This window comes from Mesoplodon densirostris, chromosome 9 (genome assembly GCF_025265405.1).
Source record: "Mesoplodon densirostris isolate mMesDen1 chromosome 9, mMesDen1 primary haplotype, whole genome shotgun sequence".
Classification (NCBI taxonomy): Eukaryota; Metazoa; Chordata; class Mammalia; order Artiodactyla; family Ziphiidae; genus Mesoplodon; species Mesoplodon densirostris.
Window position 1 is genome coordinate 85,330,878 of NC_082669.1, and position 13,026 is coordinate 85,343,903.

The 13,026-nt window shown below is 37.8% G+C and overlaps 1 protein-coding gene across 3 annotated transcripts in view; it reads left to right on the top strand.

Moving 5' to 3' along the window:
• PTPRZ1 (protein tyrosine phosphatase receptor type Z1) overlaps positions 1-13,026 on the top strand; it is a 174,375-nt gene that overhangs the window by 91,691 nt on the left and 69,658 nt on the right. For all 3 annotated transcript variants that reach the window (XM_060108768.1, XM_060108766.1, XM_060108767.1), the window contains exons 3-6: positions 4,472-4,651; positions 6,784-6,935; positions 10,422-10,517; positions 10,994-11,060. In XM_060108768.1, the coding sequence (XP_059964751.1) occupies positions 4,472-4,651; positions 6,784-6,935; positions 10,422-10,517; positions 10,994-11,060 (495 nt within the window). The remainder of the gene's footprint in view (positions 1-4,471; positions 4,652-6,783; positions 6,936-10,421; positions 10,518-10,993; positions 11,061-13,026) is intronic.

Genomic DNA, 13,026 nt, shown 5'->3' on the forward strand with positions numbered 1-13,026 from the left:
GCAAAAAGAACATCAAGATCTTATTTTTTTGGACTTTTTCTGTTTTACAGCCTCTTCACTAAAAAACTTCTTTTTGCCTATTCTGGTTCTTCTATTTTGTCTGTTAATCACAGAAATTAAGGATGCTTCCTGAACCTATATCGTACTTGACATCATGATCTAGTAGGTATTTTAAACTGAGTCTACACTCATACACTTCAGAGATCCAGTGACCCAGGATCATTGTGTTGTACAAGGTCAGGGAACATACAATTTGGACACAAGATCTTTCTTTATATCCTTCAGCAGAAGTTTAGTGGGGACTACTCAACAAAATTGCCATATAACAAACAGTCAGATGTGATCTGCAGTTGAGTTTAGAAATGTTTCTTTAGTCGGTCAGTTTTCCTTCTTTCTTTTTTCTTGTTTTCATCCTATGTTAGACCCCTGTGAGCTCAGACTCATAAAATGAAAGACATCATCATTTTTTGTCTGTTTCAGTCATTCAACAAATGTTTATTGAATACCTACTATGTGCCAGGCTTTTTTTCTAGACACTAGAATGTGGGGGGTCATCTCAGAATCCTGCCTACCAGGTAGGTGGGGAACAAAATTGTGAAAGGGGCAAGAGAAGAAGCTGGAGACTAATTAGAAGGCACTGGAGATGTCTCTTAGGAGGAGAAAAATAAAGTAAGGAGAGGTGATTGAGAATGACTGAGGGAGGGACGTGTATTTTATACAGATTGTTCAGAGAAAGCCTCTCTCCAATGAGATGCATTAGAGCAGAGACCTGATTGGAGCAAGCCTTGCAGACAGTTGGGGCAGAAGATTCCAGAAAGAGTAGCAGCAAGTGGAAGTGGTAAGCTTCAAGGCTTTGCATGCTTAAGGAACAGAAAAGAAGCCAGTGTGGCTAGAATAGAGTGATCACCACAGAGTGGTAGGAAGTGAGATCAGAGTGGATGTGAGTGGTGATATCTTATAGGATCTGTCAGCCCTGGGAAATAGTCTATATTTTATTCTAAGATGAAACGGTATTGGAAGGACCTGAGCCAAGGGGTTACATGCAATCTGATAGGTGCTTTAAAGGATAACTTTAACTACAGATTGCATTCATTTTCTTATGTCACACAACAAATTATTACAGATTTAGTGGCTTAAAACAACCCATTTTTCTTATCTCACATTAGACGTGGGTCATGAGTCAGAGAGGAGGTCCTACTTAGCCAGATTCTCTGCTCAGGGTCTCACACATCTAACATCAAGGTGCCAGCTGGGCTGTGTTCTCATTTGCAGCCCAGGGTCCTGTTCCAAACTTGTGGAGGTTGTTGGCAGAATTCACTTCCTTGTGGTTCCAAGATTGAGGTCCAGGTCCCCAGTTTTTTGTTTGTTTGTTTGTTTTTAGCACCTTAACCATTTTTTCTATTGTGGTAAAAAAAAAAAACTCATCACATAAAATTTATCATCTTAACCTTTTTTACGTGTACAGTTCAGTCGTGTTAAGTATACTCACATCATTGTGAAACAGATCTCCAGAAATTTCTCATCTTGCAAATCAGAAATCCTATACCATGAACCAATTCTCCTTTCCCTCCTCCCCTCATCTCCCGGCAACCACCATTCTGCTCTCTCTCTCCCTATGCATTTGACTACTTCAGCTACCTCATCTAAATGGAATCATACAATATTTGCCTTTCTGTGATTGGTTTATTCTTTGATTTTGTTGGCCGTCAGGCTGCCGGGGTGGGGCTGAGGGAGCCCTCTCAGATGCTAGGGGCCACCCTCAGTTCCTAGCCATGCACCCCTCGCACAACCTGGCAGCTTACTTCTTCAAAGCCCCCAGGAGAATCTCTCACACTTTGAATCTCTCTCTCTTTTTCCAATTTGCCGAGACAGAGCCTTCTATAACATGACATAATCATCCCCATCACCTTTGTTGTCCAGTGTCACCTAATCAAGGAAATGACTATCCCATCATATTCAGAGGTGCCGCCCACCCTCAACTGGAGGAGATTGTACAGGGTGTGTACAACTGGGTGTGGGAATTTGGGGGGTCATCTCGGAATCCTGCCTACCAGGTAAGTGGGGAACAAAATTGTGAACGGGGCAAGAGAAGAAGCTGGAGACTAATTAGAAGGCGCTGGAGATGTCTAAGCCGTTGCTTCTCAAAATTTAACGTGTGTGAATCTCCTGGGGATTGGGTTAAATTGTAGATTCTGACTTGGTAAGGCTACAGTGGAGGCCTGACTCTCCTGACAATCTCCTAGGTGATGGTGTTGCTGCATGTGGAACAGCAAGACTTACAGGCCAGCGATGACGGTGGCTTGGGCTAAGGGTGCTAACAGTGGAGATGAGAAATGATCCGATTAAGGACATATTTTGAAGGCAGACGCAAAAGGGCTTGCTGAGGAGGAAACAGAGGCACCAGGATGACTTCTGTGTTTAGGGGATGGCAGTGATTATAGGAGGCACTTGTAGGGCAGAAATCCAGTGTTCAGTTGTGGATATGCTACGTTAGAATCCAAGTAGAGATGAGCACTAAATACTGTGGACAAAACAGGTTATATATCATATTCAGTGCTCTAGAGACCTAAAACTTTGTGTTTCTATGTACCACAACTATGAGACTCTTCCTAAGTGTGCTCAGAATTTATTGTACTGTTTGAAAAAATGTAAGCAATAAAAAGAGCTTTATTGATTCGTACTGCCGTTTCTTTCTCTGCTTCTCTTGCACTGACACTAGTAAAACAAGCAGTGTTTTCTTGTCCCCATGCCAGTGTTCTTTACAGTGAAATTAACGTATTATTACTCAGATTGTTAAAGCTGTTCCCAGAAGCCAAAATGTGCATCACTGTGCATATTTAAAGCATATTGTATTCGAGCGCTCTCTAAAAAGAGAGCTAGATTTTAAAATAAGTTTTCAGCACCTATTATTGATTCTGGTGTATGCCTCACTAGGAGATGAATTACCAAATTTTCCCTGGCTATATAGGCAGTTTCATGGTGCGACTAATTATTATTTCTTTCCTGGGTTAAATTATGCAAAATTAGCTTTATCACATTATGAGAGCTTGCATGTAATTCGATCCTCACTGATTCCCTTAACACAAAAAGAAGATGGCATAGACTAGAGTTGTATGGAGTGTATGTTTTCTTATAATTTCTCTGAACATCAACCATGTGAAATCTTGGCCTTACCCATACTCATGTTCTGAAAGAAAAGCATTTGAAAGGATAGAAGCTGAAAACGGTGTGGCTACCTACTCTTTCATGGAATGGCGGCAGAAATGCTAGAGTTTAGCCAGAGAAAAGGTTGAGACTTGGACCCACAACATTGCATATATTTTAATAGATGAACATTAAATAAAACATACCCATTGTTAGCACTGCTTGGGTGCTTAGCTAAGTTAATGTCCAGTGAAATACGTTATGAGAGATGGTTTGTGGTTTCAGGTAGTGGTGAAATAAAGGCAACATAGGGCAACTTGGGTTTAGAGGACTATTCATTCTGTGGAACAGATGAAAATTCACTTCACTATAAACAAAAATCTTTAGAGAAAGCCCCGTTTTATTTTTTCTATTGTTAAACCATAAAATCTGTTAGGCTTTATAACCAGGGGAAAAAAGGGGGAGAGGGTAAGGAAGGAGATATTTCAAGAAGAGCCTGGTGATTACATTTTTATAAATAAGCCCTGAGCAGATGGAAATTAAACCAAATCGTTCAACGCAGGGATACGAGAAAGTCTAAAGGAGCCTCCCCCACCCCACCCCATCCCCATGGAGAGTACTAAGGAAGTCAGAACTTAACTCCTCTCATCTGGACATGCTTCAATCAGGAACCCTGAGCTAGGACTAACTATCTGATAGGACAAGTAGGTTTTCTGTTGATTTGGAAGAGCGTGATGGCTAAACAAGGCCATTGTTGAACCCTGTACTTGTTCTATAAGCATCTTCTTATAGTGTATCATATTAAAACCCAGAATCTAAATCTAGGCATACAGTTGTTTCTCAGTATTGGAGAAGGATTGGTTCCAGGATTCCCTCGGACACCAAAATCTGTGATGCTCAAGTCCTTTATATAAAATGGTGTAGTATTTGCATATAACCTACATACATCCTCCCATTTTCTTCAAATTATCTCTAGATTATTCATAATACCTAATAGAATGTAAATGCTATGTAAATAGTTGTATATACAACGTAAATGCTATGTAAATAGTTGCCAGTGCTTGGCAAATTCAAGTTTCCTTTATGGAACATTCCGGAATTATTTTTACCAAATGTGTCTGCTCTGAGATTGGTTGAATCTGCAGAAGTGAAACCTGTGAATACAGAGGGCCAACCGTAATTATTTTAAGAATTGGTTTAAAGATGTCCCAATTTTCCCTACTATTGTGTCTATTTTTATGTAACATATTAACTACCTTATAAATATAAAATTTAGCTTTTGCATGGTAATTTTAAAAACTAACTTCTTTCTTTTTTTCCCCCCTAGGAGCATTGAATCAAAAAAATTGGGGAAAGAAATATCCAACATGTAATAGCCCCAAACAATCTCCTATCAATATTGATGAAGATCTTACACAAGTAAATGTGAATCTTAAGAAACTTAAATTTCAGGGTTGGGATAAAACATCTTTGGAAAACACATTCATTCATAACACTGGGAAAACAGGTAAAATATTTGCATTTTGTTTCTCACGTTAATATGTTTATCAGACCTAGAGTATGTTTAGGTTATTTTCCTTTGAATGATGTATTCTGAACTGGATAGAAACTATAGGTAGAAGAAGTCAAATAGAAAATTGGAAGTTTAGACCTTCTGAAAATGTGTACAAAAAATTAAATGACCAAAGTCATAATATCATGTTCTCCAGTAATATAACAATAAAGATGTCTCCACTGGAAGAGCTGTTAAAGATAACATAATATATAGCTATTGTAATTTAATAACTCCATCACTGGTTAATCACTTAGTCAATCAGGATTTCTTTTTCTTGGGCATTTTATTTGATCTTGTCTGCTCAGCCTTGTGCTATGCTCAATATTTGGATGTGAAAAAAGCAATCTACTATAATTGAATTTTAAGAAATTACTAGCCCTTCTATTAGAAAGTTTAAAATTATATACCATCCTTAGGAAGCACTCTCTAAGTTTTTTTTCTTAGTATGCAAAATATAACACCATAAAAAATTCCAGTAAACAACAGATAGACAAAATAGTTTATAAAAGTGAACAGTATTGTTTTTCTGATCTTATATGTTAAATGAAATCATATGTATATCAGGAAGTTATGTAAAAACAAATATAGGAAAAAGATTAGAAAAAATATTCACTATAATAGTAGCTATGTTGGTGTGGTTTTATCATTAGTGGTGTTTTTCTCTGTTTTCCATATTTTGGTAATATAATTATTTGAATGTGGTAATTTAATTTTAAGTCCTGTGAGGGTAGGAATTTTCAACATCAGTGCCTGATAAATAAGCACTCAGTAAGTATTTGCTGAATGAATAATTTGAAAAATTATTGCATGTTATAATATATTATTAATTTAATACATAATAGTATATTGTCCCAAATCTTGACATTTTAATTACCAGTTTTAAAGGATGTTACAAAGCAGTAAAGCATGTAATCTCTGCTTTATTTTTCTTAGTGGAATGTGGTAAAGCACTTGATCTTTAGAGCCACACTTTTTAGGTTCACTACTGGCCATTTAAAGCACAGTGTGGAACCTTGAGCAAGTTACTTAACCTCTCTGTGACTCAATTTCCTTATCTGTTAAATAGGGATTGTAATGGTATCTTCTTTCTAGGGTTGTGTGAGGATCAAATATTTAATACATGTAAAGTAGTGTAATGCATGGCATGTCATAAGTGATAAATGTTGACCATTATTGTTATTGTGTTTGTTGCTATTGTTATTATTCATGAAAGTTTATATCTCTAGCTGACTGGTGTCCACTGGAAAAAAAGCACAGCCTAAAAGTTAAGAATTATGTTTTATTTGGCAGACTTTATACTGGCCAATGTGTTGGATTCTGTTCCTAATGCCAACAGTGGTTTCTGCTTGATAGAACAAAGACTATTTAAATCTGATTGAGAGACATTGAAATCTTGCATTAGGGTCTCCAGAGAATCATTCATCTCCAGATGACTCCTAAAGTACAGTCAGATAGTATCTGCTACAGAACTGAAATAGGAGAGTTTAAGATTCTGAGAGTTGCAACCGAGGGTTCAAACATGAGATGGCTTAAACCCCTTCAATAGGAATGGGTCTCCCGCCTTTCTTGCCACAGTCTAGGACAGAAGTTCTGAAGCTGTTGAAGCCTGGAGTGATGCTTGGAGGCATAAGGAGATGGGACAAAAGCAGCAGCCTGTTAAAGAGTAGAAACAGGCTGACCTTGAGAAGGTTGGGGGTGCCCCCAGGAAAAGACTTCCTCCTTCCACCCCTCTGTTCCTTCTCCCTTTAACTATCCCCTCACTACCATCTGATGCGTTAGGGGAGCAGGGCTTTGTACACCAAACAAACAAATCTTGGAACACCAAACAGACAGGGCAGGTGGACTGCCTGTCTCCTGCTTTTAGTGCTATATAGCAGTTAAGGTCTTAGGTTTATTTTACATTTGTGGCAATAGGATACGTTAAGTATACTATGCAGAGTTACAAAGTTCAGCTTCCAAAATGGTAACTTTTTAAAATTTATCAAATAAATGATTTTATTAATGTACTTTAATAGATGAAAATTTAGTTAAATTTGCAATTTTGATTCTCAGAAACTTAGATGCAATTTTATTGTTTTTTTAAGTGGAAATTAATCTCACTAATGACTACCGTCTCAGTGGAGGAGTTTCAGAAACGGTGTTCAAAGCAAGCAAGATAACTTTTCACTGGGGAAAATGCAATATGTCATCTGATGGATCCGAACATAGTTTAGAAGGACAAAAATATCCACTGGAGGTAAGTCAATAGTTCCACTAGTTACTATTTCATTTTCTAAATCATTGGGATTTTATTTAGCATATAATTTGATTCATTTGTAATCACCTTTATAATTTATACAGCTATATTTTGTTTACTTGGTTAATATCTGCCTTCTTCACTAGCCTAAGCTCAATAAGACCCATATGTGATTTTCCACGTCTGGTCATTATAGATGATCAATAAATACTGATGAGTGAATGAATGAAGTTCTTTCCATAGCCCAGTAGGAATAAAAGGGGAAATTTTTATCAACATACTGGAGAATCAAAAAGCTTCAAATTAAAATGAGAAAATTTTCAGATTTAAAATTGGCAAAATAAATGTAATTATAATAAATAGTGTGTGTGCAGTGAAATATGTAAACACTTTCATACATGTCTGGAGAAAGTATAAATTGGTAGACTTTCTGGGAAGCAGTTCACTTGTTTTTATCAAGAACTTTAAATGTTTTATTCTCAATATTCACATTTCAATTTGTAGCAATTTAGTCTGAAGAATAATTAAGGACATACTCAAAAATTTATGTGAGAGACTTATTTACAATAATAAAAATTGAAACAAAAGGAAATGATTAAATACATTATGATAGATTATTATAGATCTTGTAAAAATCATGTTTTTCAACAATTTATTTACACAGAAAAAGTTCATCATAAGTGCTTTTAAAAAGTGGAATGTAAAATAGTATACACAGTATTTTTTTTTATTATTTATTTATTTATTTATTTTTGGCTGTGTTGGGTCTTCCTTGCTGCACGCAGGCCTTCTCTAGTTGTGGTGAGCGGGGGCTGCTCTTCGTTGCGGTGCGTGGGCTTCTCATTGTGGTGGCTTCTCTTATTGTGGAGCACGGGCTCTAGGTGTGAGGGCTTCAGTAGTTGTGGCTCGCGGGCTCTAGAGCACAGGCTCAGTAATTGTGGCGCATAGGCTTAGTAGCCCCGCGGCATGTGAGATCTTCCCTGACCAGGGCTTGAACCCATATACACAGTATTATTATTCCAAATTTTGTAAAACATGAAACTAATTAGTGGCTGAGAGTACAGTCTGAGTCAAATGGGCGAGGCTTGAATACTGGCTTCACCATCTAGTTAGTAGCTATATGACATGACATTGTAAAAATTATTTAATTTCCCTAAGCTTCTGTTTCTGTTCTGTGAAACTGACATAATAGTAGTAGCACATCTCTGTAAAGTTATTATGAGGATTAAATGAAAGATTGAATTATTGCTATTGTAAAAATAATTGAAGGAAACCAAGAAAACATTAATAGTGATTTTCTCTGGGTAATGGCATTATAGGTGCCTTTTCTTTTCTCCTTTAAAGTTGCCATATTTTCAATATTACCTGTAATAAATCTGTATTACTTTTATAATCCAAAATAGTTATTGATAATAAAAATAAGATAAATTAGTTATTTCATAAAGGATTAAAAATATTTTAATGTGGAGAAGCACATTCAAGTTTATGACATAATTTTTTCAATATCCTTAAAGAAAAGCATATTTATCAAATTTGGTTTGTTAAAAATATGAAAGTCAACCCATTAAACACATAACATTCTCACTTCCGAGAGTTTAGCTCTCTCACAATGCTACTTAGAACAACGGTGAAAATCAAGAAAAACTCTTAACAATAACAAAAGCTGTGATTCAGCAAAATAAATTATACAGAATCCGTGTACCAAACCTCATGTATTTTTCTTATTTAAAAGCCCCTCAAGTTGTCTCTCAGAGATGTCATTTGTTTGTTGTTTTCTTTTTATTTTATTTTTTAAAAACATTCATGGTGGGCCTCCCTGGTGGCGCAGTGGTTGAGAGTCCGCCTGCCGATGCAGGGGATACGAGTTCGTGCCCCGGTCTGGGAGGATCCCATATGCCGCGGAGCGGCTGGGCCCGTGAGCCATGGCCGCTGGGCCTGCGCATCCAGAGCCTGTGCTCCGCAACGGGGGAGGCCACAACAGTGAGAGGCCCGCATACCGCAAAAAGAAAAAAAAAAAAAAAAAAATTCATGGTTTTTATTTTATTTATTTATTTTATTTATTTTTATTTTTTTGGCCGCACCACATGGCTTAGCAGGATCTTGGTTCCCTGACCAGGGCCCACGGTAGTGAAAGCCCGGAATCCTAACCACTGGACCGCCAGGGAATTCCATCTTGTTTGTTTTGCAAAACACTCTCCATGTAATTGTGCAAGCAGGGAAACTGGCGGGTATGCTTGACCTGCTCTTTCTTTCCGGCCTCTCACATCCTATAATCAGCGCCTCAGTTCTGCCCCTAAATGATGTGGGAGGTCAGAAAAAGGTTCAAACCACCTTTGTCTCTTACTTGAGTATCTAAGTCCCTGCAGCTAGTTTCTCTCCAGTCTTAATCCCTTCTGCTCTCCCCCCTTCTCCCCAGCCCTGCCCCCTTCCCATCAGGGACTTCTATTGCCCTCCAGCCCAAACTGCTGGGACTGCCTGTGTGGCCCCTGCCTACTTCTCCAGCCTCATATCTCTCTTCTCCTCTCACGTGTGCTCAACTGAACTTCTAACAAACTATTTTCCATTTGCCACACTTCTCATACTTTCTTGCCTGGAGGCCTTTTCCTAGCCAGTCCCTCTGACCTGAACACACATTCATCTCTTCTGCTTTTTCATCTGTCAACTTTAAAGCCACTCATGCTTCAGGGGTCAACTTGGAAATCCTCTCTCTGAAAAGGTTTTGGTGACCACCCAAGGCAGGAGCCACTGCCTTCCTCTGCTTCACACCTGCTATTTCTCTGATCCATAGCCCTAACTGCACATTAATCTTTTCAGAGGCTTTCTGCTCTTCCCTTAATTATATGTCTAAACTACCTGAGTTATCAAATTTCCAAGCCCACGACACTAGGAGCACCAGCTTGTAAGTGAGTGTGGAGGCTGTTATAGATAGATGTGTGGACTGAAGTAGAAAGGAACAAGGGATAGCCTCGCACCAGGGGGGAGAGACTTAAAATAAGCAATGTATGACTCCTTTGGTATTTTTTAGGTAGAAGCAGAGAGTTCTTGAGAGTTTCACTGTTAGTAGAGCACAATACAATAATGTCCAAAACTGGTAGCTCAGATCATCAAGAAAGGCATGTCCATTCAGGAAAGAATGAAACCATATTTGAAAGAATTCCATCAAAATAGTGAAAATAACATTTGATAATTTATTACATTTGATAAGTGCTCTAGTAAGTTATTCAGTGTCCCCTGGTCATCACAAAGTGGTAATTTCAGTTCTAGACCTGTCCAACTTTGTATTTCTTTCTTCACTGAAGGATAAGTGATAGTTGTGTATACATGTAATTGATAAAATATTTTGAAAATTCACAAAATATAGAATTATATAGTTTATAGAATTTTTCAAATAGAATTTAATGAACTGATAAATTATTTTATCGTCTTTTTGCTGACTTTTTTGTGAAGTCTTTGTATGTAATAAAGCCATCTTTGTTACATTTATAGATGCAAATCTACTGCTTTGATGCGGACCGATTTTCAAGTTTTGAGGAAGCCGTTAAAGGAAAAGGGAAGTTAAGAGCTTTATCCATTTTATTTGAGGTAATCATTATACAGAGATTTAGCACTAACTTTTCAATCATGGGGAATATCAGAACACTTTTTAACAAATAGAAGGGCTCATAAGTGGAATGATAACTGGGGATTATTTTCAAAGAGAACAACCTCTTGGCTGGTATGTTTAAAAGGGGACTCTTGTATTTGTCAGTTGGATATGTCACTTCCAGCTGGAGCAAATCTGTGCACTCGTACACTACAAGATTTGCTTATTTGCAAAGCATCAGCATGATACAGCAGTAACTGTGAATCGTAACATTTTAAAATGTCCTTTTCTTAATGGAAAAGCTGAAAATTATCTGGTTTTTGTTTGGTTTATTCTTAACTCGCTGTGAAAAAAAAGTGTGCGTTTAGGACATTACTTTTGAATACTTAAAATAGAATTTACTAATCTTTACATTTTATTGAATTATTAGTCAAATATTTTATGCAATTTTTAGAACATCATTCTTCTTTCACAGGTTGGAATAGAAGAAAATTTGGATTACAAAGCAATTATTGATGGAGTTGAGAGTGTTAGTCGTTTCGGTAAGCTATTTGGAGAAATCTCTATCTTCCAGATTTACTTTGGATGCACATGCATTTTTACAATGTTATAAAAATCACTTGTTCCAAGGAGGAAGGGCAGACATGTGTAAAGAGGAGCAATCTCTCACATCTTACACTTGACAATTTACACATTTCTCACTAAAGAACAATTTATCAGAACTTTTTGTCGCATAAAATCATAAAACGTTAATGTAAGTAGGAAGTTGGAAGTTTCTAATTCTTTTATTGAAAATAATCTAATCACATTATGCATTGAAACGTATTTTTATTCTGTCTCTGCATTGTACATCTGTAAAAGACTCTATAATCTGAAAGCAGTTATTTTATAAAATTTATATTTTAAAGTGACAAGGGAATTGTTACTCAAGTTCAGATGTATTCCCTGGTGGTTTCCTTGATAAGTCCTTTGCTTTACCAATATGATGAGATAAGATTTTTGGAAGGTGAATGCTTACATAGAACAAGGTTCAGTATACGTATCTATTGTTCTGCCTGCTATCTCACGGATCTTGTCATTTGTCACAGCAAATGCTTTTGACAACATGGGCAAGAGACAGCAAACCTGTTGTTATTGTTGTTTTATTTTTATTAAGCAGAGAATTAATGTTGTCCTGAGTTATCAATAAAGGAGGATTATTCCTCTCCGGGAAGCTGCAAAATGTGAAATCAGAAACACAACTCACATAGATCCTTTTCTTGAAAGCAGAAATCTGGCCTAGGGTTGATTCATCTTTGTTAATTATATGTGAGAACTTGAATTGACCAAACTTTTCAGAAGTCAGGCATAGGTGAGCTCCTGCAGTGCAGCTTTCTTTCTTTCTTTTTTTTTTTTTTTTTTTGTGAAAGGTGCAATCAAACGGCATAAAGCTGTTAGTTATCTCCCTCCATCCGCCTAGATTGCAGAATTCAACATTGAATGCCATAAGCCACACTTAATTTTTCCCTCATTTAGTCAGAAAGTGGAGTCTATGCAGACTGCAAGAAGGCAGCTAGTTTGAATTCCTAAACTTAAAATGATGTAAAATATGAACCTGAATGTTCCCAGGCCTTGCACCAGCCTGTGGGACCACAAAAGTGATACTAACACTGGTTGTTAGTCCTGATTTGTGCAACTGTGGCACTTTGGCCACTCTCTTGAGGCCTCTTCAGTTGTTTCTGGGGGTCTCTAGGAAGGTGTCGTCTGACCTTAAGAACCAATTTGCTCATGTTCTTGGACTGAAGTTTCCTTTTTAATATCTGCTGTCTATAAGCCATTGAGGGGGATGCTCCATCAGAGCCTGCTGTCAGATAGTACCCTCCCTGGGAATATGGGTTCCCTAACAACATTCTGCCTCTGTCCTGGCTCTTTTTTTTTTTTTTTTTTTTTTTGCTGTACGCGGGCCTCTCACCACTGCGGCCTCTCCCGCCGCGGAGCACAGGCTCCAGATGCACAGCCCCAGCGGCCATGGCTCATGGGCCCAGCCACTCTGCAGCATGTGGGATCTTCCCAGACCGGGGCACGAACCCGCATCCCCCGCATCGGCAGGCGGACTCTCAACCACTGCGCCACCAGGGGAGCCCTGTCCTGGCTCTTAATTCAGAAACAGAACAAATGGTCTCCTGGGCTGGCTGGAAACACATACTAGTCTGCCCTCTATCTATCTTCTCTCTCTCTCTACCCATGCACCAACTTCTTCTCTCCTCTTTTACCAAAAAATAAAATCCCCCATGCCTATCAGCCCATCTACTAGATACTTAATATTTCCATATACTCAGCAAGGACACCTAAGCCCATACAGTTGTAGAGCTAGGTTTTAGAACCTGTCTGTCCAAAAAGTTTGTTCTAATATATTGTAGAGATTTATATTAGTTACATGTTTCAGAGCACATATGAAACACCTGTCAGTTTGATTTGAATGGTTGTGAGACATGATCTGTCCAAACTAAATAAGTTAAGTCCTTCCAA